The sequence below is a fragment of the Aedes albopictus genome, chromosome 1, assembly GCF_035046485.1.
Source record: "Aedes albopictus strain Foshan chromosome 1, AalbF5, whole genome shotgun sequence".
NCBI classification, from domain to species: domain Eukaryota; kingdom Metazoa; phylum Arthropoda; class Insecta; order Diptera; family Culicidae; genus Aedes; species Aedes albopictus.
The window spans coordinates 218,692,803-218,718,747 of record NC_085136.1 but is presented as its reverse complement, the minus strand read 5'-3'; the positions used below and the strand labels follow the sequence as shown (position 1 = coordinate 218,718,747).

General features: G+C 45.3%; 1 protein-coding gene across 5 annotated transcripts in view; it reads left to right on the top strand.

Moving 5' to 3' along the window:
* Positions 1–19,061, top strand: part of LOC109621578 (brain tumor protein) — a gene marked incomplete at its 3' end in the record, with an annotated part of 33,507 nt that extends 14,446 nt beyond the window's left edge. For 4 of the 5 annotated variants that reach the window (XM_029851792.2, XM_062846267.1, XM_029851793.2 and 1 more), the window contains 4 exon segments: positions 13,763–14,767; positions 16,490–18,535; positions 18,598–18,761; positions 18,829–19,061. In XM_029851792.2, coding sequence (XP_029707652.2) covers positions 14,250–14,767; positions 16,490–18,535; positions 18,598–18,761; positions 18,829–19,061 — 2,961 coding nt within the window. 5 annotated transcript variants of the gene reach the window in all.
* Positions 19,062–25,945: the final 6,884 nt, after the last annotated feature.

Here is a 25,945-nt window from a genome sequence, read left to right as displayed (position 1 = left end):
TTAAAAATCTCGTTAATAAAGACAAAAAAATAATATTTGGTCACCTCCGGAGGGAACCCGGAATCGGTCCCGGAACACCACCGGTAGTCTCAAATATGGTCTAAAACTATTTTTTACTAACCATTCATCCTTCTCTCCTCTTCTTGGCGTAACGTCCTCACTGGGACAAAGCCTGCTTCTCAGCTTAGTGTTCTATGAGCACTTCCACAGTTATTAACTGAGAGCTTCCTCTGCCAATGACCATTTTGCATGTGTATATCGTGTGGCAGGCACGAAGATACTCTATGCCCAAGGAAGTCAAGGAAATTTCCTTTACGAAAAGATCCTGGACCGACCGGGAATCGAACCCGTCACCCTCAGCATGGTCATGCTGAATACCCGTGCGTTTACCGCCTCGGCTATATGGGCTAACCATTCATCAGGTCGCCTAAGGAGCCGCGATTTGAAGTGTCGCATGCATGGGTTCGGTTCACTTTTATATTTGGCCACCTCTGGCGGGACATACGGAACCGGTTCCGGAACACTACCGGTAGAATCTTAGGTTGCCTGAGACTATTTTCTTGCTTATCATTCATCAAGTTATTGAAAAAGCCGCGACTTGATGTGTCGCATGCCTGGGTTTGCTTCACTGTTATATTTGGCCACTTCCGGTGGGACCTCTGGAACCGGTTTTGGAACACCGGTAGTTTCTTATGTGATCTGAGACCATTTTCTTGCTAACCGTTCATCAGGTTATCGCAAAGGGCGCGATTTGACGTGTCGCTTGCATGGGTTTGTTTCATTTTTATATTTGTCCACTTTCGGCGGTACACCCGGAACCGGTTCAGGAACATTACCGGTTCAGATATGATCTGAGACTATTTATTAACCGTTCATCAGGTTATTGAAAAAGCTGCGATTTGATGAGTCGCATGTATGGGTTTGGTTCTCTTTTATATTTGGCCACTTCTGGTGGGACCTTCGGAACCGGTTCCGGAACATTATTGGTTCAGATATGGTCTGAGACTATTTTCTTGCTTACCGTTCATCATATTATTTTCATATCTAGCCCCTTCCTGGGGTACCGATCCGGAACGCCTAAATGGCCATAATTCCGGAACGGCTGGACCGATCCTAACCATTTTCAATAGCAAACAATGGGACCAGATTCCGCGTCGAATGAACCGTCGGTCATTAAAATTGAGTTGGTTGAGTGGTTGGTTGGTTGAGATTTACTGCCGAAAAGTGACGTGAGTTCGTTTGTACACATTCACACACACATACACACACACAGACATCACCTCAATTCGTCGAGCTGAGTTGATTGGTATATGTGACTTGAATCTCCGGGCCTCCTATCAAAAAGTCATTTTTGGAGTGAACATATAGCCTTTCCAGTACACTTAGTGTACGAGAAAGGCAAAAATGTCTGATGACATTCCTCAAAGAACTGGAGAAATCTCAGAAGCAACTTCTAGATCAATCCCTGAAATAACTTTTAGAGAAACAACTCGTGGAAGAACGAATTTCTAGAGGATTTCTGGTGAATTCTGGGAATTCCTAAAGGGTTCCTTAGAGGAATCCGACACGGATTTCCTGATAGAATCCCAGATGGAATTTCTTTAGAATACTGGTAGAATCCCAGAGGAAGCTTCTGAAGGAATCCTAAATCCTAAAACCTCAGAAGAAAGTCCTGCTGGAGGAGTCTCGAAATTGCTCAAGGAATTTCGGAACACCTTGAGGAATTAGACAGAATTCCTGGAGATCACCCGCTAGAGAAATCCTGACAAGAGCTCCTACTAGAGGTCCAGATGGATCCGCTTTGAGAATCCCAGAAGAAACTCATGGAAGGAACTCTTCTTTATGCCAATATGGAGATGCAAAGGATTTACAGAACATCATGCACTAAATATACTACAGGAGCACCCAGTATAAGAATTCAAATCGCCAGAAAGAAGATGCGAGTGCCTCTGGTTGTGAAATTCTCAACTAGGTAACATGAATTAGCAAAGATTGTTGGAAAGTCTGGACAAACATTTGAAAAGGGCCTATCTGCTTTGCGTAAACAAACATGTTTTTGTCTCTGTAGGGCCCATCTGCATCCACCCACGCACATCAACACCCTTATCAGAAAGAGCGTTCTTCAAGCTATCTCTTAAGGGTGTTGATGTGCGTGGGTGGATGCAGATGGGCTCTGCAGAGACAGAAACATGTTTGTTTACAAAAAGCAGATAGGCCCTTTTCAAATGTTCGTCCAGAAGTGTGATCGATAGAAATTTTTCCAGCGTCACGTCTGTTTGTGTGGCGCAGGCTCTACGTTCTCACTGGAACTTGACCTGCCTCTCTTCAAGTAGTGTTCATTGAACACTTCTACAGGTATTCAATATTTGGCTTTCTTAGCCTAAGATACTGGTAAAAAGTCCATATATTGTTTGCAAGCACAATGCTACACTTTACAAGAAGACGACATTCATTGATTCCTTACCAGAACGGGAATTGAATTCGCCGTCTCCAGATGGGCGATCTACAACACAGCTTTATCTACTAAACTAACTGGATATGGAGTGTACGTTCATCCTGGCTCGGACTCATGCTCGCCATGGGCCCCGAAGAGTTTTACGAATGGAAGCAAATGGTTTGATTGGTGTGGTATCATCATGCGTGCTGCCACAGCCTCCCAAATTTAGAATGTATTTGCCATTACCTCAAACCAATCGCACCTCCCGGCGGCTATATGGCATTCAGCATTCATACTGCATGATGCGGCTGTCGGTGTGTGGTATGATGATGGTGACCTCACGCGCGCTTATTCTTTGCGCGACATCTATTTTAGCACAAATAGGGGCTACGTATCTTCCTACGTCTACTGGGGTGGTTCTTGCCCGCTACCTACGGTGTCGTTCCTCTGCGGCCGCAAATTGTTGCTAAGTGTGTTGGTGTATGGATTGATGAGATGGACATTACAGAGCAAACAACGTCATAGATCAGGAACACAGTTCTGGTTGCGGTATGACCGACCGTAACAGTATCTCTCCGCTCTCCGCATTATCACGCGTAGGGAAATATTGCGCTGGGATACAGCCATTCGCAGAGAAGTGCGTATTCCTAGATTTTTGTTTTAGTTTCGTCTCCTTCTATTTCCGCTTTTTTTATCTAATTAATGATTATGTGTGTGTATACTACTAACCCCAATTCAAGGTGTCAAGTGATAAGTGCCGAGGAATGAGTGATCGAGGGGGTGAAAACATGTGCGATCGTTAACGGAGCCTGTGGGGCACCCCCACAGTATTTTGTCACTTACCGCGTTAATGCAGGGCTCTGACGTGGCAGACCTTTTTTTTTCCTGTGCTACTCATGGGATTCAAACATCAATAATAACAACAATAAAAATCAAACATCTAGTGGAGGTAGCGATAGCGGCGAGATTAACACCTTCGCAAGAAGTAGGCTGGCTAGGTCTCCGTTAAGGAGAGGAGAAGGAGGAGTAGGAAACTGTTCACGTAGTTCCAGAGGTATTGGACTGAGCGTGGTTGATGACGGCCATCAATAAGAATCGAGATGGGCTCTGCGAAGGAGGTGGCTGCCTCCTGACCTCAAATAGGCCCTGCTGAGACTTCGAAAATCAATTACGGCAGCCAAGCAAAACCATGAGAAACCCATGGTAACTGTGGCAGCAGTAGAATCCGCGAATACAAAGGTTCCGAAGTCTATCCAGACGTGACCCTCAGGCACATTACCCTATAAGGCGCTGACCATAAACTACGTAGACTCATTTTTGGTTATCTCAGCCACCCCCTTCACCCCCCCCCCCCCCCACACAAGAGTCTACGTAGTTTATGGACTGGCCCTAAGTACCGCAGAGCTTTTGGACATCATCCAGGATAGTGTCATTATAGCTGTAGAGGTTCTTTACCAGGTATAATCAACGTGGCTACCGTAAAAAAGCAAATCGTCGATTATCATCCACAAGTGTTTGACGGAGCGCTTCGAAGTGATAGTGCAATTGCCTACACTGATCACCGCTTGCTGCTCCAACTTTCGGTTGTTCACAACCACCAGCTCAGTTTTGTGTGAGCTAATTCCAGTTTCCTGGAGCTCATTCACTCACCCCTCCAAAACTGTGATCGAGTGGGCAGCAGTCAATTCCATTTCTTTGATCGATTCATCGTAGACCTCCAGCGAAGCCGACGATTGCCACACCCATCGGGAACTTTAACCTGAACACCTCCTCGTACATGACATTCTGAAACACAGGATTCAGGATGGAACCTTGCGGGATTCCTGAAGTTATGTGAAAGCACTTCCGACTCACCTCTGTGTGTCGTAAATTAGTACTTGATTCTGGAAGTAACTTCGGAGAATCTTGTACTGGTACCCGGGTATCCCTAAACGCAGGAGCGCATCGGCAATAGCCGCCCAACTGGCGTAATTGAACGTGTTTTTTACATCCAGAGGCACTACTGCACAATAGCGAATCCCCCTTCTCCCACGCTAGAACACTATCTCGACTGTCTTTGTATCTGACAAGATAGCGTCTACGGTCGACCTCCCCTTCCGGAAGCCGAACTCGAGAGATCATTTACATCCCTGGTGTGCTTTAACAGTCTGTTGAGGATGATCTTCTCGAGCACCTTCTTCGCCGTGTCGATCAAGCATATTGGTCTATATGCCAACAGGTTTCCGGGTGGTTTTCTTGCCTTTGGCAATAGTACCAAGATTTGCCGCTTCCTAACCTCTGAGAAAACTCCCGCGTCGATGCATTTCTGCATAGCATATCCGAACATTCTGGGAGGCTCTGCAATAGCTTCTTTTAAGGTCAGGTTCAGGACTCCGTTCGCTAAGGGATTTTGCAATTTCGCACGTTTCTCATCGGTGAACTTCCACTCATTACCAGTCCCCAGCGGTCCTAAGAAAGGAGATCAACGGCTAGGATCATGACGCTGAAAGAACCCTTAGGTGATTCCGTCAAATATCTCTGAAGACTGCTTAGTAGAAGCCATTACAGCTCTTGTTTTGACCATCACGATCCTGTAGGCACCACCCCATGAATTCGTATCAGCACTCTGACAGAGACCCTCAAGCAGGAGTTTTTGTCCACCCTTATTTCGGTCTTTAGTGCAATCTTGGCAGTGGCAAACGCAACCCGTCGCTCATTTCGCTCTTCAGTACGTGTTCGCTGCATCCGCCGCGTAGTTCATAGGCAAGCTCGGCGGAGGTACGCAATCGATTAAATCCTCCAGTACGCCGTTGGTCTCCCATTCCTAGGGTGGACTTCCTAGGCATGATCGCATCGCATGGTGACAGCACCGCTATCAGCTCGTCCCCTTTTAGACCGAGTAAGCGCATCCCTAGATACTTCGTCGTTGAAGTATAATGTCTTCCACCTACGAGAGTTTGGCCTTGGCCTAGTCGCCCCTTACATTCCCCGCTGCCTGTTAGGTGTCCTTCAACGTTCACTCTCGTTCGACAATGCTGCCTAGAAATTCTGCGCGGTTGCTGCAGTCTCTCTAGGTCGTATCGTGGCGGTCGTCGGTACATTGTTGATAACGATAACGGAGCGTTTAGGGCGCAGTTTGACCAACCTCTTGTTGTCAGTAACCCACTAACCTAGGAAACTGGGCGTACCACCCTGGAATCTACGGGTTCAGCATTGGCATTTCACTCAGAAATACAGCGCTGGATAAGGTTAGGATCAAGCACCAGTCTTCTCTAGAGATGGCGGTTTTAATGGGCGCTTAGAATTTATCTGAGCATCCACCCCCACATCTCGCAATCGCACCATCTGCGAATTGTCTGTGTTTAGTAGACACGGATCATGTGAACTATACACAGCACACTACAGCAGCATCATCGCGTGAGCATTTTATGAGAGCATAAAACGTGCGAGAAGAGCTTCTATCATCGTCATCATAGTTGGCAGCGGTGAGGAAGTAGCAAGGTTCTATCAACCAACAACGTAGGCCTACTACGCGGCTGCCAGCCAACCATGCAGATGTAGACCGTGTGTGGATGCCAAACATTGCGGAAAAATCTCTGCATTTTAGCTCAATATAACACGGATAGTACCGCATCATGACGGTGATAATGATGAAGGCAAAAGTGACTGATATGCATCAAATTTCACACGGTGGCGTGTAGTTACGCAAGGTAGCTTGGACAGCCTAGCTATGCACGAAGGTATTACAGACTACTAGACCGGAGGGAGCTTCGGAATACTTATTCTAGTTCTTAAACCCTTGCTTGCTTTCCTTGCCAACGAACGCCGTCGCATCGTGTCGTCGTGTGCCATCCGTGCCATTTTCAAGGACAATTGTCTGCATTGCACAACCGACCGACGACGAGCGACGGACGACGGCAGTGGATGACGATGGTATGTACCTATACCTAGCCTCCCGTTCGGTGTTTTTCCTATCGTCTCTATCTTGTTAGCGGCCATCATCCGCGCTCTTTCGGGTCGGCTGCGTTCAGCTTGTAGAGTGTGCTAATATCCCGGATAAAAATGGTCATTAGAAATAGAAATACACAAAATGTATACGATTGAAAATATGATAGTATGATATAATATGTCTGTTAGGCCTTGCTATTGATCTATTACAATACAATGTTCTGTAATTTTAGGATAGTTTTACTAGGCATTGCTCGCATTAGGTAGGGTATCCACATGTGAAGTGGTCTTGTTACAGTGCCAGGCGTCGATATTTTCGCGCTGCAAAATTGATTCTTCATGCGTATGCTGCTGCCTGGCCTGGCCCGGCGCGCCTGGTACGTATCACGCCTTTTTCTAAAACAACCTTTTTTTTCGCTCATTCTCAAGCGACGCTCGCGGATGGGTTGTGGTATGTGACAAGGTGACGTGATTTCTCACTTGACTGTGATTTTCTGCTGTGGCGAAAAAGTTATCACAGAACGACGGCGGTCGAAGGGGGGTGTGTGTGCGTGTGTTTCAGAACGTTCAGAGGTTTGACGTACATGCCGAAGGGTACGTGAACGGTGTGATACCGACTGAGCCTTGTGTAAAGGTCAGTTTTGAAGAAAAGTGCATTGCAAGAACGCTCTGGCTGTTGACATCGTACTTTGACTGACTAGTGCTGGGGAAGTGAACCACAAGAATGGGGAAAAAGTGGAAAGTAGAATGTGTCTGTGCAGTTATGTAATTTCCAAACCAGTGACAAAACTAATCAATATCACTTGCGTGGGTAAAAAATGATTGGTTTTGGTAGGCATTCGCATAATGAGAGGTACACTATTGAATGCAGTGTTAAAGTAGTTCATGTAGAAACAGTTCCTTCGATAAAAAGAATACATTCAAGTGATATCATCCGTATCCTGTTCAGTTCGAATAGTCTATTTAATTCTTTAATATATAACTACAATCGTTCCTAGATTATATAGACAGGCTATGAAATGTAGCCAACAAATGTCGATGATACTCCTGAAAACGCCTGTCAATGTAAAAATGATATGTACTATAGGAACGTATTTTTCTTACGAAGTTACCTCAGATTTCACAATTAGTGTCTAATGAATTATGGGACATTAGTGATCTAGATAGTAAGATTTCCCGTAAAACACATATAGCCAAAGCTGCAAAGGGCACGGGTATTCAACATAGCCGTCCCCTGTCGGTCCAGGAACTTTTCGTAAAGGAAGTTTCCTTGACTTCCTTGGAAATATAGTATCCAAGATGTCATTTCTTTTTATCCCATCTATACGATGTTTCCGTAGCCAGCATAAGATGAAATGACTTCTGATTCCGAATCCGCAAGGAACAAAACCGTCGAAAATCTCACGGAAACTTTGTTCATGTGGGATATGTGGTGCCTCGACATGTGACGAAGTGATAGTTGAATGTGATGGATGTACGGGGTGCTTTCACATCCGATGCGGGGGTGTCCGTCCAGGCAAGTAAACTACCCAAAAATTGATACTGCCACAGCAAGGCCTACCAGGCGAAAGTTCAGGAATACCAAAAACGAAAGACTCGCAGTCGGAAACAAACCGTAGAGTCTGACAAATCTAGCGTCAACTCTCGCTCGGGGGCTTCTAGCGTTGAAGTCAGAGTCAGGGCGCTAGAAGATCGTCAAAAGCAGCAGTTGGAAGAGCTGAGCTGAAAGCGGAAATGCAGCTGCGGAAGAAGGAGCAGGAAATATAGCGGACGTTCCTCAAGCGCTGCAGATAGTAGCACAGTCAAGCCTTCCTGGAATCAAACTTCTAACCGGAAGAGACAACCTGGCCACCTGGAAGTTCGCTGTACAGACTTTCCTGGAGCTTGAAGATCTCTGGTGCGTTGTGAAGCCGAAGATGAAGCCAAACGGAACCTACGAAGCCGTGAACGCCGACAAGGATCGCAAGGCAAGAGCGACGATCATTCAACTCCTTGATCCCATCAATTATGTTCACGTCAAGGAAGCGAAGTCGGCGAGAGTAGTTTGGTCGAGCTGGAGAGGGCTTTAGAGGATTCGGAAATGATCAGGCGAGTGGCTCCTCCACAAATTGATCGAGGCGGACCTTCCATCGTTCGTTGCTGCAGGCTACGCAGCTAACCTTGCGGGTGCGATGTGCACTAGCCCCTCTCTGAAGCAACACCTTCTTGGTGGTTCCGGAGAGACGTAGTGTTTGGCGACCATAGGAATGTGTTTAATGGGTACGATGAGAGAGTAGTCCTGGCTTTTACTATTGTAGTAGAAGACGGCCTCAGCCCCACACTACCCTATCCTTGATGTTAGGGTGTCTGTTTGCAGATTATCCCCTTATGGTTTAGAAGGAATAAAAATACCTTACATCGTGCGAATCGATGGGCGATTACGTGACCCGGATTGTATCGATTGCTTATCAACTCAACGAGATAGGATTTGCGATTACGGAACGTTGCTGCTGACTCGAAAGACTGGCCTGCCCGACGAGTACCGTCCAATGATCATGGCTTAGGAGAATTCTGGAATATCAATCATAAATACGAAACTTATTCAAGAGGTTCTGGCGATGGCTTCAAGTGATTCGGCGTTTGCAGCAAAGAAGCGAAGCGGAATTTCCGGTAAGCAAGGGAAGAAGTCGGATCCTTGCAAGTTGCAAGGGGATGAAGTGCCGGAAATGTGCAAAGAACGGCCGCAGTTCGAAGAAGAACAACGCATTCTGGGCCGTGCTGTCAACGTTCGGATCGATGCCAGATGAAGATCGATACTTCGACTCCGGAGCAAGCGTGCATATTGACGCGCTACAGCAGTCTACTGGAGAACATCAAACCATCAAGTGGTACCGTGGTAGCAGCAAACGGAGGAATTATGAATATCACTGCGACGAACTCATCAGTACTGCAACCTTCCTGCAATGGTGATGAGATTCCTGTCCATGATGTGCAGCTATCTGCCGGATCTGTCGGTGAATATACTATCCGTCAACTAGAACTTGAAAAAGGGCCACGATGGGTGCAAGGTGATTGACCGGGACGGCGATGTGATCGCTACTGGAAGCCATCTAAATGATCTGTTCAAACTCGAGCAACGAAAGCAAGGTAAATCAATCTCTCTATCATGTTCATCAGCCGAAAGCTTGGAGGTCTGGCATCGCCGGATGGGACACCTGAACATCAACGGCGTGTGCAGCTTGGCCAATGGAGCCAATAGTGGCTGATTGCAAGGTATGTTCAATAGGCTAACACAGCCGACATCCGTTTTTTTTTTCAAACAAGTCACGCAGCATGTGAACGTATTTTTTTAAATCGAATTCGGGAGCTGAGGTCATCAAAACTTTCCAGGATTTCCACGCCGCAATGGCGGAACGACAATCAGGACGAAAGATGAAAATTCTCAGAACAGACAACGGAAGAGAATACGTCAACGCGGGTCTCAAGGATTACTTGAAGAAACACGAAATCGTCCACCAAACAACAAGTGTGTATACCCCGGAGCAAAATGGAATGGTGGAGCGTGCCGACAGATCCGTTGTGGAGCATGCTAGGTCATGTTGCATATGGCCCAACTGTTGAAAAGAATTTTGGGCGGAGGCTGTTGCAACCGCCGGTGCCGTGTGCCTGCTTCACCGGTTCTCCAGCCAAAGGTCATGACCTCACCCCGGATGAAGCAAGGTCTGGCAAGAAGCCGGATCTGTCTCATGTTCGGATTTTCGGAACTCGTGACATGGTCTTCGTTCCAAAGCAAAAACGCAAGATGTGGGACGCAAAATCCGAAGAATGCAATATGACGGGCTTTGACGAGGAAACCAAGGGGTACAGGCTGCACAACCTGAAGTCGAAGACGATTACTATCAGTCGCATTTTATCAGTGAAAGTGAGATTGTCCTAGCTCAAGCATCGTCAAGTCAGACCAGGAAAATCATTCGCATGGAGCATGAAGATGTGGTATCCTTATCCAGAATGAAGTACCAAGCGAAGACGAGGACGAGAAATTCTTTACCGATGTCAACGATGAAACCTCGACGCGAACCTGAGTGAAGTTGAAGATCTGTCAGTATTGATCACCGTGATCAACTTGACCCCCGTGCTTCCAGGCAAGTACAAAGATTTTGTAGTTCCAACGAAAAGTCTTCCCAGTTTCTTTCCTTGTCAGAAACGAAACATCATACTCCCGGGACCCAGAAACCAGCCTGAGTGCAGCGAGGGTACAACATTCCGAAGCGAGATTCCTATTTAACGTGACGAAACTCACGCCACCGCAACCGAGAGCCAAGGTCAGTTCAGTGGGATTGCAAGGCCCACTTCCGAGGCCAGGATTTCAGCAACGGCTGAAGATCCGTACACCCATCAGGATGCACTGGCGCGTGATGACTCCGAACGGTGGAAGTCAGCAATGCGTGAGGAATACCAAGCGCTCATGGACAACAACACGTGGACTCTAACAACCCTCCCGGAAGGAAGAAAGGCTATCAAGGCACGACTAGCCATCAAGGGCTACTCGCAGCCAACCTACTTCGGTGGACTACGACGAAACCTACTCGCCAGTGGTTCGTCACAATTCGCTTCGGTACCTTTTTGCGCTTGCTGCCAAGCGTGGTCTTCTAGTCAGCAACCTCGTGTTTCGAGCAACCTGGAAAGCTGCCAATGTGCCGTTTGAACAAAGCCCTGTATGGACTGCAGCAGTCGAGTCGTGTATGGAATGCGAAACTGGATGCAGCCCTTAAGAAGATTGGACTGAAGTCTTCGAGGTACGACTTGTGCTTATACTACAAGTTTAGCGCCGGCAAGATCCTGCTTGTCGCGATATACGTGGATGATCTGATGCTGTTTTCCAGCGACGAAAACATGATGGACGGAATCAAGGCCAAGCTGAGCAGCGTGTTTGGCACGAAAGATCTCGGACAGGCAAAGAGTTGCCTGGGGATCCGAATTACGCGTACGGAGGATGGTATAACGCTCGATCAAGAAGCTTACATTGATTCGATTTTGACCCGTTTTAAGATGCAATAATCGAAACCCACATCAATACCGATTAACATTGCAGTCAAACTGCCAAAGGAAATGTCACCGCAAACCGAAGCAGAAGCCGAACAAATGGCTACGGTACCTTAGTTATAAGGAAGCGGTAGGGTGCCTTATGTATCTTGCTCAGTGCACCAGATCCGATATCCTATTCGCCGTCAACCAACTAAGTAGGTAGAACACCAATCCTGGACCAGATAGCTAATACTGGCAACAAATCAAGGCGGAAACAACGCTTGATGGGTTGTTGCTGAAGCAGACAAGCGTTGCCGTAATTCGTGCTGATCAGGCTGCGACGGAAATTATAGTGGAATGCCTCGTGAAGCTTGAAGCTGAAATTTACGGACACTCCTATTGAAGTCATGTACTTCCCTGGTACCGTAATACGGGGTATCATTGATCAGCGGGGTAACATTGATCGGCTTGACCGACCTCATGAAATGTTCAAACAATCATTTTACATTGATTCAGTTTCTACTATCGAATGGTATATCGTAATCTGCTATTGTTTAGCTATTAAATGACATGTAATTCATGAAAATTGAATTACATAAACATTGAAATAAATGTATTTTTCCAAAACTGTGTTTTATAACGCCATGAGATACATTGTCAAACATTCATGCTTGGCATGAATACTACATACAATATGAGGTTCGAAATCACTGTATTACTTCAATACGATATCCTGGAGTTGGATTTAATAAATAAAACTTCTATGAAAGTGCTCTTTTTTAATAAAATATACGATTTTTTAAAAGAAAGCATTAAATTTCTTAAGCCATTGCCTACCTTTAGGCGTTATTCGCAGTTTAGAGGATTTTAATCTTTAACCTTCCAGGACGCGCGCCATCAAGCAACCGAAACTGCACCGCGCTCGCGCTGCATACGAAAAGCGAGGTTTTTTGAAAGTGTTGTACTTTTTACAACAGCGCGCGCGCTGAAGGGTTAAATAATTTAAAACAAAACTTGTAAGAATTTGGACAACATATTCGAAATCAGCGTCCCCGAATTTAGTAAGTAAGAGTAATTTCAACACAAACGAACATTGATCACTGACATGATCAATGTTACCCCAAATCAACAAAATAAAAAAATAGATTAAAAAGCTTATTTAAACATGTTTTAAAGTTTCACAATAATTTTTCGTGTAGCTTAACACATACTTAGAGGGCCAGTACTTGTTTTAAAAATATATAACATGCAACGTTTGCTGTAGCTGAAACTTTCTTCCTTCCGTTATTAATAAAACGCAACTCACTTGGTTGGTAGTCGAACTGATAAGACAGTGCATCGTGTATTTGCTCAGGGTTTTATGTCTGTCAAAGTGTTATACAATAGTTTCTTCTTCATATGTGTATTCACTGCTGTCAAACCAGTTGAATCAGCTGAGGGGGTTTGGCCCTTATTACCGAATTGAAAACTCCGAACGTGAATCTTACAGTAACAAGAGAATTATTCAAGAAAGATCGAAAATTCTGATCAATGTTACCCCGGATTACGGTATGTCGAACAATTTACTATCCGTTAGCCAAATCGGAGAGACCACGTATTTTACCGTGATGGCGTGAAGGTCATCGATCCTGCTAAAAACGTTATAGCAAACGTTATACACTACACTACAAGGGCAGAGGTTTATTCTGGTTTGCCAAAGATGAGAGCTGCGGTATCGTCGTAAATTCAATGTTTCAATAGTCGCTCACGTGCGTAGAAATGAAGTTTACCTTCAAATATACAGTGTTTTTATCACGGATATTCAAAAAAATGCGTGTCGATTTACATTTATACAAAGAGGATTGCACATATTAATGCCAATAAACATCAGTTTCATGACTATGAGCGGCTATTGGAACACGAGCGGCTACTGGTACCTTGACGGTAGCCTCTATAATCTACCCATTCGGTGAGGTTCGGCTGTTCGGGCGCGCGAGTGGCGGCACTGCCAGATATGTACAAAATCGTTTGCGAGTTACATTATGCTTGTTTTGCCACCTCTTTGCGTCTGGTCATAGATGACCAGTGCACAGTTCAATCGCAAGCGATTCAAATATGTTGAACATATCGCGATAGAAGTTACACCCTACAACGATTGGTACTTTATCATTTATTTGCATACTTCTATTCAGATTTCTGCCAAACGGCTTACGCTAAACAACTTTATGCCAAACAACTGTATAGTGTATACTATATAATATTCTGCCCATTGTATAAATATCCAAATATCTCGATCGCAAACATCCAGCAGCCAAAGAAATAGAAGCATGGGACACAGTAACCGCTCATCATGAAATACATTTTCCATTTAAGCTAATAATGAATCTTTCCTTTTTTTCCACTATTCAAAAACAGACATTAGGCAGGATTGTTTAAAGTAAGAACACAAACAGTGGCCTAATAGCAACATTGCATACTACAACACTGAAATACACTGAACCGTTGAAGTCATTTGTGCCAGCCGAAACAGCATCTCAGCAATAACAGCGGAGCACCAGCAGTCAACCACCGGAGTCGTTGATTTCGGAGTATCGAATCGGTAAAAGTGCGCAAAGAACAAGACAGTCTGTGGAGTAGTTCCATCCTTCGAAGAAGCCGGAAGGTACCGTGTATTCACCAAAGAACCACCGTTCCAGGAGTTAGAAGCAGTACCATTTCGTCGTTAGGTGTGTCTCACAGCCAAAAGCCGTTCGAAGGAAAACCAGAGCTGGCCCCTGGGACCCTCGGGAAACGTGTAGCAATCAGTATTCCTTGTGCAGTCAAGTAACTCGTCTAGTCATCGAAGAACGACATCGGTCCTTAGTCATCATACCTTGAGTTTTACAATAGTTCAGGAAAGTCCATGGCGTCAGTTGGAGTGTTTTCATTTCCAAGTGCTATCCCTGGGGGAAGTGTGGGCGCAGCTGGCGGCGGAAGTACCGCTAACAGCACCGTTCCTCCGGCATCCATCATAAAGCCCATTACGGCCCCTGTTCCTACCGCATCTCCTCCTTCCCAAGTGACTGCCGTTCCGGCGCTTGATGTTCCTGTTCCACCGCCATCATCAACCGGAATTGTTACATCCTCGGTGGTGCCGCCGCCTGCTGCCGGTGCCGTTCCCATCGTGGCCAACGGTGTTGCTCCTCCGTTGATCTCCATGTCGCCGACACCGGAATCCATCTCAATGGCGAAGCAATCCACCGGAGCAATGTTCGCCGATGCATTCAAGCTGAGCGACCTAGCTCCCTTCGATGGGCTAGACTCGGAGACCAGCGGTGGACGCGGTCCGGGCAGTGTTGGCGCACCGGAATCCATCAGCGGATACCAACTGGAAACCGGTTCGCTATCGGACTGTATGGAGCAGGACTGCACGCTTTGCCAGTAAGTATTTTGAAGTTCAGTTAGTTTTATTGTTGCTTAGCTGTATTTCCTCGAATGGTTTTGACAAAACAATACCGTGACCTCACCTAATTCCAATCACGGGGTTTCAGAGAAGATTTCATAAGGCGTAAAGTGGAGTCTGTGTTATCTTAAACCTTATTTGTAACGCGGTGAGAGACCCAAGGAACAATTCGAAGTCATAAATAAGCATGCATGTTGAACTATTGCTGGTTTATAACATTCGCAGCTGAACAAAACCAAATGCTGAATAATAAGCTGAAATGATGCTATTTACATTGGAAATAAGCCCAAATGCAACATTGGGCACGTATGTGAACAGCAATTTAATTATAAGCTTAATAAGCGTCAGCAATTTTTGTTTGTTCGATTTGCCCTTACTAGCTTTAATATAAGTTGAAGAAGAGCTTTCTTCTACGCGTTAAAAAGCATATGTTCCACAGTTTCCGATAGCTGATTATTGTGGTCTACATAAGTTGAACAAATGCTTTTGATGTTTAATACTTCAGCTATTGTGGAAATGTTCAAAAATGGTTTAACGGTAAGCTATATAAACGAATTTATGATTTATTTGTTCGATTAACACTTTTCAATTGAACAACAGTTCAAAATGGTTATAATGGAGCAGTACTGGAACGTTCCTCATTATTAAATATGTTTTGATGTTTGTTGCACCCCAATGCAAAATATTTGAAACACTTGCGAAATTTTCGTAGCAATTTCGAAGTTGTAGTCATCTTCACAACTTTTTTAAATAAATAATTACACCTTCCATAAACCTGAATATTGATCTTTCACAGCTTTGTGAAGGTGTTTCGCTCTTAGCGAGCAACTTACCAACTCCAGGATGACGTAGTCGGCAAGTCATGCGACGGGTGATTGGAAGATCACGAGTTCAAATCCCAAGTTGAGAAATTTTTAGAAGAGCTTGTGTGTTATAAATGTGTTTAGATGCGACAAATAAACATGATTGGACCATAATTGCACCTCGCACTTCGATTTGTTTTTGTTTTCGCAGCAGGTTATTATAGCTGAATACAAGTTTAATATGAGGCTGATATAACACAGATTACTCCCGATTGTAAAGCCTGTATCGCGCTTGCAGAAAAGATTGCTGAATAAATTCTCCACTTTTGCTTGAACAACGCCTGATTACAAGCTGTGATGAAATAATGTTAAACTGTAGTTCAATCAAATGTGGAATAAAAATGTCATTGCAATATTGATTAAATGAGTGATTGTTCCTTGGGGATCTCTAGCTATGCTTGTTGATCGGGTGGCCCTATACTAACGTGAGTTTTAGGATACTCTTAGACAATTCTTGGAGGATTTTATGCTCCCCGCCGCTCCTTTCCCGTAATATCACTTAGTTTTTGGTGTTTTGAATTGGGACTAAGGGGGTTTCCAGGAGTTCAATATGGATCCAATGATCTTTAGATGATCTCAGGAATCAAAGAAACGCCCCTTCAAACCACCTGGAACGCTCCTGGAACTCCATGAAAACTCTTGAATATCCCTGAAGTCCATTTGAAATCCCCATGGCCCTGAAATCCCTGGAACGCCTCTGAAACATCCTAAAATTTCTCTTTCTCGTCTCGACCTTCTCGGTTGGTCTCAATATCTCAACCATTCGGAAACAAGCAAAGTTTACTCTAGTAAAAGTACCGTGGTAAATCGAGTTAACACTATTCCATGTCTTTACAGGAACAAGTACATTTCGCCACGTGTCCTCTCTTGCTTGCACGTGTTCTGCGAGGCCTGCCTGGAGAAGCTCATGGCCGACGACGAGGCTAAGAAACTGGAGGGATTGCTGGAGTGCCCAACGTGCAAGCAAACGACCAAGGTTGGCGGTAAGGGCATCGCAGCGCTGCATCAGGACTACATTCTGACCAACGTACTGGATCTGTCCACCATTGAACCGTCAATGCTGGCGTGCACGTCGTGCAAGAGCAAGGAAATGGCCATCTCGCGGTGCAACGATTGTGCCAATTTCCTGTGCGCCAGCTGTGACAATGCCCATCGCTACATGCGTTGCTTCGAAGATCACAAGGTGGTACAGCTGGAAGATCTGCGCAAGTCGTCGGAGAAGGTGGCCATCCATAAGCCGCTGTACTGCAGTGTACATCCTCCGGAGAATTTGAAGTACTTTTGCTTCAACTGTCAGATTCCGGTGTGCAATGAGTGTCTCATCGGAGAACACAAGGGCAAGGAGCACAACTATCAGATTATCAGCGAAGCCGAGAAGCCGATGCGCTCGGAGCTAGAGAATCTGATGAAGGAGGCCAGGACTAAGATCGAGTATTGCAACCAGGCTACGAGTGATTTGGATGCCTCGCTGCACGACCTGCAGAACCAGTTCGAAACGGCACGGGACTTGATCAACGAATCGTTCCAGAGCTTCAAGGCTGTGCTGGAAAAATGTCGGGACAATGCTCTCAAGAATCTCGAAAAACTCCACTCGGAACGGGAACTAAAGATCATGGAACTGTTTCACAACGTGGAGAAGTCCACCGAGAAGATTGAAAATACTGCCAAGTTTACGAAGAAGGTACTGGATCAAGCCAACGGACCCGAACTACTGAGCTTGAAAAAGATGATTGCAGCACAGTTCGGCAATCTGATGGGATCTACACCGAAGGTTGACGTTAGCTTCTCGCTGGAGTTCCAAACCAGCTTCGAAAAGTTCGACCAAATCGCTCCGGAACTGTTTGGAACGTTCCGTACGGAAACGAGTCCTCCGAGCCCGAAGGAAACCACTCCACCGCCGTCATTGCCGGGAATGGCCATCATGATCAACAAGCCTCCGACTACTACAAACGGCAGCTGCGGATTGTCTCAAGGACCGTTAACTGGATCTGTCACTGCCAGCAGCCCGATTTCGTTGCCCACTTCAATGCAGTCGTCGTTCGATGGTGATATGTCCAACCTGGGAGCCAGCTACATGTTACCGCACGTACTCACCCCGGAGCCTCCGACATCCACTCCGATCGCCAACAATCATCTGCCGGCTGCTCCTGCAACCGTTGGAGGACCAGCAACTTTGCCCGGATTGAGCAGCATCGCCGAATATAACCTACACCGCTTGGCAAACCTGACGGAAGCGACCCCGGACATCACTGACGCTATTGTTCCTGTAAACCCTCCGAATCCGAGTCCCAACTTTACGCTGGCCGACCTCATCTCCGGCGATCCGAATGCCTTCCAAGCGCTGTCCAAATACAGCCTGAACAACCCGGACATACCAGCTGGACCGATGATGCCGCCTCATCCGAATATGGACAACTTGTCTCTCCTGAGCGATTTCTCCGGTCTTCCCGGAGCGACATCGACAATGCTTCCAACTACACCCATGTCGATGGATTCGTCGCTCAGCGGAGAGATGACCGCCATGAGCCGGTTCCAGGTCAACGGACGCACCAAAGCCACACCGATGCAAATTCGATGCAAGTTCGGCTCACTCGGACAAACCAAAGGTCAGTTCAACTCTCCGCACGGATTCTGTCTCGGTGTGGAGGAAGAGATTGTTGTGGCCGACACCAACAACCATCGGATCGAGATTTTCGAGAAGAACGGCACGTTCAAGTTCTCCTTCGGGGTGCCCGGCAAGGAGGAAGGTCAACTGTTCTACCCGCGCAAGGTGGCTGTGATGCGTTCTAGTGCCAAGTTTGTGGTGTGCGATCGGGGCAACGAGCGGTCCCGAATGCAAATCTTCTCCAAAAATGGACATTTCATCAAGAAGATTGCAATCCGGTAAGTTTTGTTTGTTGGGGGAACTTTTCTTGAGTTAACGTGTCAATACTTCTTCATTCCAGCTACATCGACATCGTTGCCGGTTTGGCTGTGACAAACAAGGGATTGATCGTGGCAGTTGATAGCGTTTCCCCAACGGTCTTCATTATCTCTGAAGATGGAAACCTCATCCACTGGTTCGATTGCAGCGATTTTATGCGTGAACCCTCAGACATTGCTATAAACGGTAAGACTTGAAACTGCAACACCTAACTCCCAGCAGTCGACTGATTCTGTGTGTCCGCGGCTTTCAGGTTCCGACTTTTATGTGTGCGATTTCAAGGGACACTGCGTGGCGGTGTTCTCCGAGGAGGGAACATTTAAGTACCGTATCGGCAGCGAAAAGGTTACCTGCTTCCCCAACGGTATCGACATCTCCGATGCGGGTGACGTTCTGATTGGCGACTCGCACGGCAACCGGTTCCACGTGGCTTGCTACTCGAAGGACGGCCAGCTACAGTCGGAGTACGAGTGTCCGTACGTTAAGGTAGGTTCGAATGATTTGGTGGTAGTCTTCCCAAATGATCACCGAACTCGCTGAGTACTGCTGTATTTTAACTCCACCAGCATTTGGATTGTGAAAAAGAAACAACCATGTGCGATAGTGAATCGAGTTCAGTTCTTAACCGTAGAATCGAGTTCAGTCCTAAACCTTCAGGGGAAAATGGTAAAGTGGTTCCGTAGTTTCGAGGAAATAGGGGCCCGTCTAACGAATTGGGAGTCGTGGGTTTGATTCCCACAGGAGCACGTGGATTTCTTTTCACAATTTAAATCTAAATTTGTTAATCAAACACGTATTTTTTTTTAGTTGGCTGTGTTGGTTTTCCCCGAATGTCGTTCTCCGAATGTTGTTTCCCCGAACGCCATTTCCCCGAAAGACACTTCGCCGAATGACCCATTTCCCCGAATCACATCATTCTTTATTTCATAGACGGGGTTTTCAAGTTCTCAGACCTTCTGAAAAACTGCAGAATGAAGAATGGTAATATGACTCCTTTCCAATACTGCTCGTTCTTTCTAGATCAAAATTGATCTTAACGGCTTGTCAAATTAAGATCGGTTAACTTTTTGAACAACCTAGTCCCCAGGATCACGAACATTTTGTGGCAAGTGATCATTTTAAACAAGAATGTAATTGTTGGTCACAGTAACCCTTGTATTGAGATTATTGATTAAATCATTCTTGTCATTTCGTTGCAACCACACGGGTTTTCCTTCAGGTTATGGGCCTGTGGCATCATAGCAACGGACAAACAATTGAAGACAAATTTTTCGCCGATGTGAATTTCAAGATTTTTATACAAGAAGGAAATTGATGTCGCTCCAGAGAACTCCAACACGAAACATGAACGGTAGCAGCTCAGAAGCACTTCCTCGCCATTAAGATGGTAATGATCCGGGAAGAAACATGGGTAGCAATCAAGACACAAAATCCATCGGAAGAGCTTTCGGAGCGCTTGAGCATCGATTCGACGAACTATAGCCTTGTCCAGAACGCTGGCCGTTGCAGCCGTTGCATGCAGGAAGCAGGCTTGGGAACACTCACTTGCAAAGAGTTACACTCACTTGCTGTTTTCTCAGCTCAGCAGCTTGCAATCAAGAAATGATATATGGACGAATTTTGCCTTGTGGTTTTGTCTACAAGTTTGCCGAATAGTGTAAGGGTCGCACACGCATACTAAAGTCGGGACAGAGCTGTAAAAGCGACTCTCCACGAGGTGAGTGTAATTTACATTCACCTGGTGGAGAGTTGCCTTCGCAGCTCCTTCGCGACTTTGGTATGCGTTTGCGACCTCTACTCTATTCGGAAAACTTTTAGACAAAATCACAAGGCAAAAGTCGTTCATACATCGCACAGTGGGGAAAAACCGACCCAAAAAGGCACCTAATTATTGCGGCTGATTGCGATCTTTGAAGCCCGACTTTTCCGAATGGAAAAATGTCAAGGAATCGATTGGTGATAGTTTCATTCACCGGAATTGAGTGTAAATGTCCATTTTGCCCCATTTTCCCCTAAAAAACACTGTTTTTCTGAATTAAATAATGGTTTCAACTGATTGCGGCTAACCAACCAATTTTTTATTGATGTAGAATTGACAGGTGCATTCTATGGAGCATACCTCGATCTGTGTCTTTGACTGGAAGTGCCCATTTTGCCTCATTTTCCCCTAAAAATATTGTTTTTTCTGGATTAAAAAATAGTTTCAACTGATTGCGGCTAACCAACCATTTCTTTCTTGATGTAGAATTGACAGGAGCATTCTGTGGGACACACCTTGATTTGTGTCATTGACTGAAAGTGCCCATTTTGCCTCATTTTCCCCTAAAATACTGTTTTTTTTCTGAATTAAAAATTAGTTTCAACTGATTGTTGCTTACCTACAATTTTTTCTTGATGTAGTATTTACAGGTACATTTCATGAGGCACACCTCGATCCGTGTCATTGACTGGAAGTGCTCATATTGCTCCATTTTCCCCTAAAAATACTTTTTTCTGGATTAAAAAAAAGATTTAACTGATTGCGGCTAACCAATCATTTTCAATCTGATTTAGTATTAACCGGCGCATACTTTGGGACGCACCTCGATCTGTGTCTTTGACTGGAAGTACCCATTTTGCCCCATTTTTCCCTAAAAATACTATTTTTCTGAATTAAACAATTGTATCAACTGATTGCGGCTAACTAATCGATTTTTACTTGATGTAGAATTAACCGGCGCATATTTTGGGGCAGAGCTCGTTCTGTCTTTGGGTGGTGGTGCCTATTTTGCTCCATTTTCACCTAATCTACGGGTTTTCTGGAATTAAAAATAGTTTCAATTGATTGCAACTTACCAATATTTTTTTCTGAAATAGAATCGATCTATGCATATTATGGGATACACCTCGTGCTATGCGATAGTCTAAAATTCCCCCACCCCCCTAAAAATACTGTTTTTCTGGGTTAAAAAGTTCGTTCCAACTAACTAAAACAGTGTTTTAGGGGAAAATAGGACAATATGACCACCTCCAATCAATGACACAAAGTTTGTCTGACAATATGCACTGATAAATTCTACATGAGGATAAACTTGTATTGTTAGCTTAAATTAGTTGGAATTGTTTCTCAAATGAGAAAAACAGTGTTTTAGGGGGAAAATGGGTAAAATGGGCACTTCTAGTCAATGACTCAAAACAAGTTGTGCCTCATATAATGCATCGATTAATTTCACATGAGGAAAAAAATTGCTTGGTTAACCGCAATTAGTTGGAACTAATTAGGCGAAAATGGGGCGAAACGGGCAATTTCAGACTAACGCATAGCACGAGGTGTATCCATGGGTGTATCCCATAGTATGCATAGGTCGATTCTACATCAGGAAAAAAATATTGATTAACTGCAATCAATTGAAACTATTATTAAATCCAGAAAATCCGTAGTTTAGGGGAAAATGGAGCAAAATGGGCACCACCACCCAAAGACGCAGAACGAGATGCACCTTAAAATATGCGCCGGTTAATTCTACATCAAGTAGAAATTGATTGATTAGCCGCAATTGTTTAATTCAGAAAAATAGTATTTTTAGGGGAAAATAAGGCAAAATGGGTACTTCCAGTCAATGACACAGATAAAGGTGTGCCCCAAATTATGCGCAGGTTGATTCTACATAAGGTAAAAAGTGGTAGGTTAGCCGCAATCAGTCAAAACTATTTTTTAATCCAGAAAAACAGTATTTTTAGGGGAAAATGGGTAAAAATGGGCACTTCCAATCAATGACACGGATCGAGGTGAGCCTCATGAAATGTACCTGTCAATTCTACATCAAGAAAAAATGGTAAGTATGCAGCAATCAGTTGATACTAATTTTTAATTCAGAAAAAAACAGTATTTTTAGGGGAAAATGAGGCAAAATGGGCATTTCCAGTCAATGACATATATCGAGGTGCACCCCAAAGTATGCGCCGGTTAATTCTACATCAGGTAAAAATTGGTTGGTTGGCCGCAATCAGTTGAAACCATTTTTTTTTCATTCAGATAAACAGTATTTTAGGGGAAAATGAGGCAAAATGGGCACTTTCAGTCAATGACACAAATCAAGGTGTGTCCCATAGAATGCTCCTGTCAATTCTACATCAAGAAAAAAATGGTTGGTTAGCCGCAATCAGTTGAAACTATTTTTTAATCCAAAAAACAATATTTTTAGGGGAAAATGAGGCAAAATGGGCACTTCCAGTCAAAGACACAGATCGAGGTATGCTCCATAGAATGCACCTGTCAATTCTACATCAATAAAAAATTGGTTGGTTAGCCGCAATCAGTTGAAACCATTATTTAATTCAGAAAAACAGTGTTTTTTAGGGGAAAATGGGGCAAAATGGACATATACACTCAATTCCGGTGAATGAAACTATCACCAATCGATTCCTTGACATTTTTCCATTCGGAAAAGTCGGGCTTCAAAGATCGCAATCAGCCGCAATAATTAGGTGCCTTTTTGGGTCGGTTTTTCCCCACTGTGCATCGTTTCTTGATTTCAAGCTTCTGAGCTGAGAAAACAGCAAGTGAATGTAACTCTTTGCAAGTGAGTGTTCCCATCCTTGGCAGGAAGCATGGGACAGTTTGAAGGCTGCATTCCAGGACAGCGGATACATCCGGGAATTCGAACTACGTCGGCAACTGACCGGAGTAAAGTTAGTGGATTGTGCTACAGTGGAAGACTACGTCAACCAGCTGATGTCCACAAGGCACAAACTGGCGCAGATTGGCTTCGAGGTGAACGATCGATGGATGTCCAGCATTCTGCTGATGGGCTTTCCAAAACAGTATGAGCCCATGATCATGGGCCTGGAAGCGTCCGGGATCCAGATGCGAGCAGATACGATACGTGCGAAGATTCTGCAGGATGTGAAGTGGCCTGACGACTTTGGAAGCGAGTCTGGACGGGAATTTTATGGCCAAGCCGGAGTGAAGCCCAAGTCAGCGAAACCGAACAAGAACAACGTCAAGTGTTTCCGGTGTAACCAGTCAGGCCATTATTTATTTATTTAAATTATGGAAAAAACAATCCTGAAAGAAGCAGAAGAGGTGAGTGATAGTGTGATAGTTGCAAACAACATGGAGACACCAGTCGTTGGTAAGGGCAACGTGGTAATCAAAGCCGACTTGTTTCGGAAGTGCTGTGCATTCCAGAACTGGCGATGAATCTTTTATCTGTGCACAAGATCTACAGTCGTGGTCATCAGGCGGTGTTTTCCTAGGACGTGTGTGAAGTTTTCGACCAGACCTGTCGGATTGTGGCTGTTGGTGATCAGCAAGGCAGACTATATCGTGTCTGCCAAACCGGAAGAAATGTATCGTGCATCGCGGTGCCCCAGGAGAACATCGGATTATGACATCGACGCATGGGATTCCGTGCTTGGAAGGGAAGCATCAACGTCAACCGTTCAAATTCATAGGGGCTAGAGCAGCACAGGTGTTGGAACTCGTCCACAGTGATCTGTGTGGTCACATGGAAACGAAGCGATACTTGCGGCAATGTGAAATCCGATACGAAACCAGTGTGCCGCATAATCCGGAGCAGAATGGTCTGGCAGAACGGATGAACCGGATGCTCGTGGAACGTGCTCGTTGCCTTCTATTTGATGCCGGATTGGACAAATCATTTTGAGCCAAAGCGGTTGGAACAACGTGCTACCTCGTGAACCGTTCACCAACAAAAGGTCTTCAAGTGACTCCGGAAGAAAAGTTCAGCGGAAAGAAGCCGGACCTATCCACTCTGCTTTCGGTACGAGAGTGATGACGCACATACCGAAGGTGTGAAGGAAGAAATGGGATCCGAAATCAGAGCAAGGCATCTTTGTCGGATACGCAGCGGGGTCGAAAGGTTATCGAGTCTACAATCCGAAATCCAGGAAGGTGTATGTGAGTCGGGACGTTGTTTTCCTGAACGAGGGCAGCAGCGAAGAACGACTGGAAGCTCCAGAACCAGAGATGCTACAGTTTCGGATGGCATCAGTGGATATCGACCCGGAATCCGAGCAAGGCGGAGAAGCTACCGTAGCAGAACCATTACCAGCGAATGAATTGCAGCGAAGTGCTGCCGGACCCATCACAAATTACGTTCCCTTAACAACCAGAGGACCCCCAATGTGTGGTAAGGTGCAGTGGCAGGGAGCGCCGGATACAACGATTTTCAGTTGAGCTTCAGTGCTGTCCCTCAAAGCACTTCCCCATCTCAGGTACTTCTCGTTGAGCCGCAAACGTTTGCGGAAGCAATGCAGCGTGACAACAGCAACCGCTGGCATAAAGCCATGGAAGCAGGGATGAAATCCCACAGCGACAATGGGACCTGGGAGCTCTATTCCGTACCGGCGGGCGGAAAGTCCTGAAAGCAAAATGGGCATTCAAGCTGAAAACCAAAGCGGACGACTCGACGAAGGGCTACTCACAAATCAAAGGAGTGGACTACAGAGAAACCTATTCACCAGTTGTCCAATATGCTACGGTCCGCTACCTGATGGCAGTAGCAGCGAGGTTAGGATTGACGATCCACCAACTCGACGCAGTGACGGCCTTTCTTCAAGGCGACTTGACGGATGAGGAGATCTACGTGGAGCAACCAAAAGGCTTTGCAATCCCCGGTGGCCAGGTGTGTCGTATACAGAAAGCGATCTACGGAGCGAGTCGCGTATGGAATAAGAAGTTCATGCGGAGGGAAATCGGTCTGCAGCAATCAAAGATGGATTCGTGCCAGGTATGTTTTCGATCACCTGGCAATCGTTTGACTCATTTGTTCATAACTCAGTTCAGAAACCTAATATTAAATTGTGGTGTTCGGCAAAGTTGTAGATTAGTGTTTTTCCTACAATTATCACCAAGGATGCCATATTCTAACTTTTATATATTCGGTGCTACAGCGCTAGTACCACCTACTCATACTAAACGATCGAAAAATCCGATCATTTAGTGTGAGTAGCTGGTACTAACACTTCTACGACGTAAATATTACAGTTATAATACGGCGTCTTTGGTGATAATTGTAGGAAAACACTAATCTATAACTTTGCCGAACACAACATTCCACTATAAGGCTTCTGAACTGAGTTGTGAACAAACGATTGCCAAGTGATCGAAAACATCCTTGATTCGTGCGTGTATTTCCTGATCGACGGCGACAAGATTCTCATCGTGGCCGCATATGTGGACGATATGTTGGTGTTCGCCATCGATGATGAAATAGTCGCCGCGTTGAAACAGCAGCTAATGATCAGATTCCAGATGAAAGATCTTAGCTACGCGGATCAGATCCTCGAAATGCGGGTCACACAAGCTGACGGGGGGGAGGATCACATTTGACCAGGAGAAGTACATCGAGCAACTGCTCGAACGG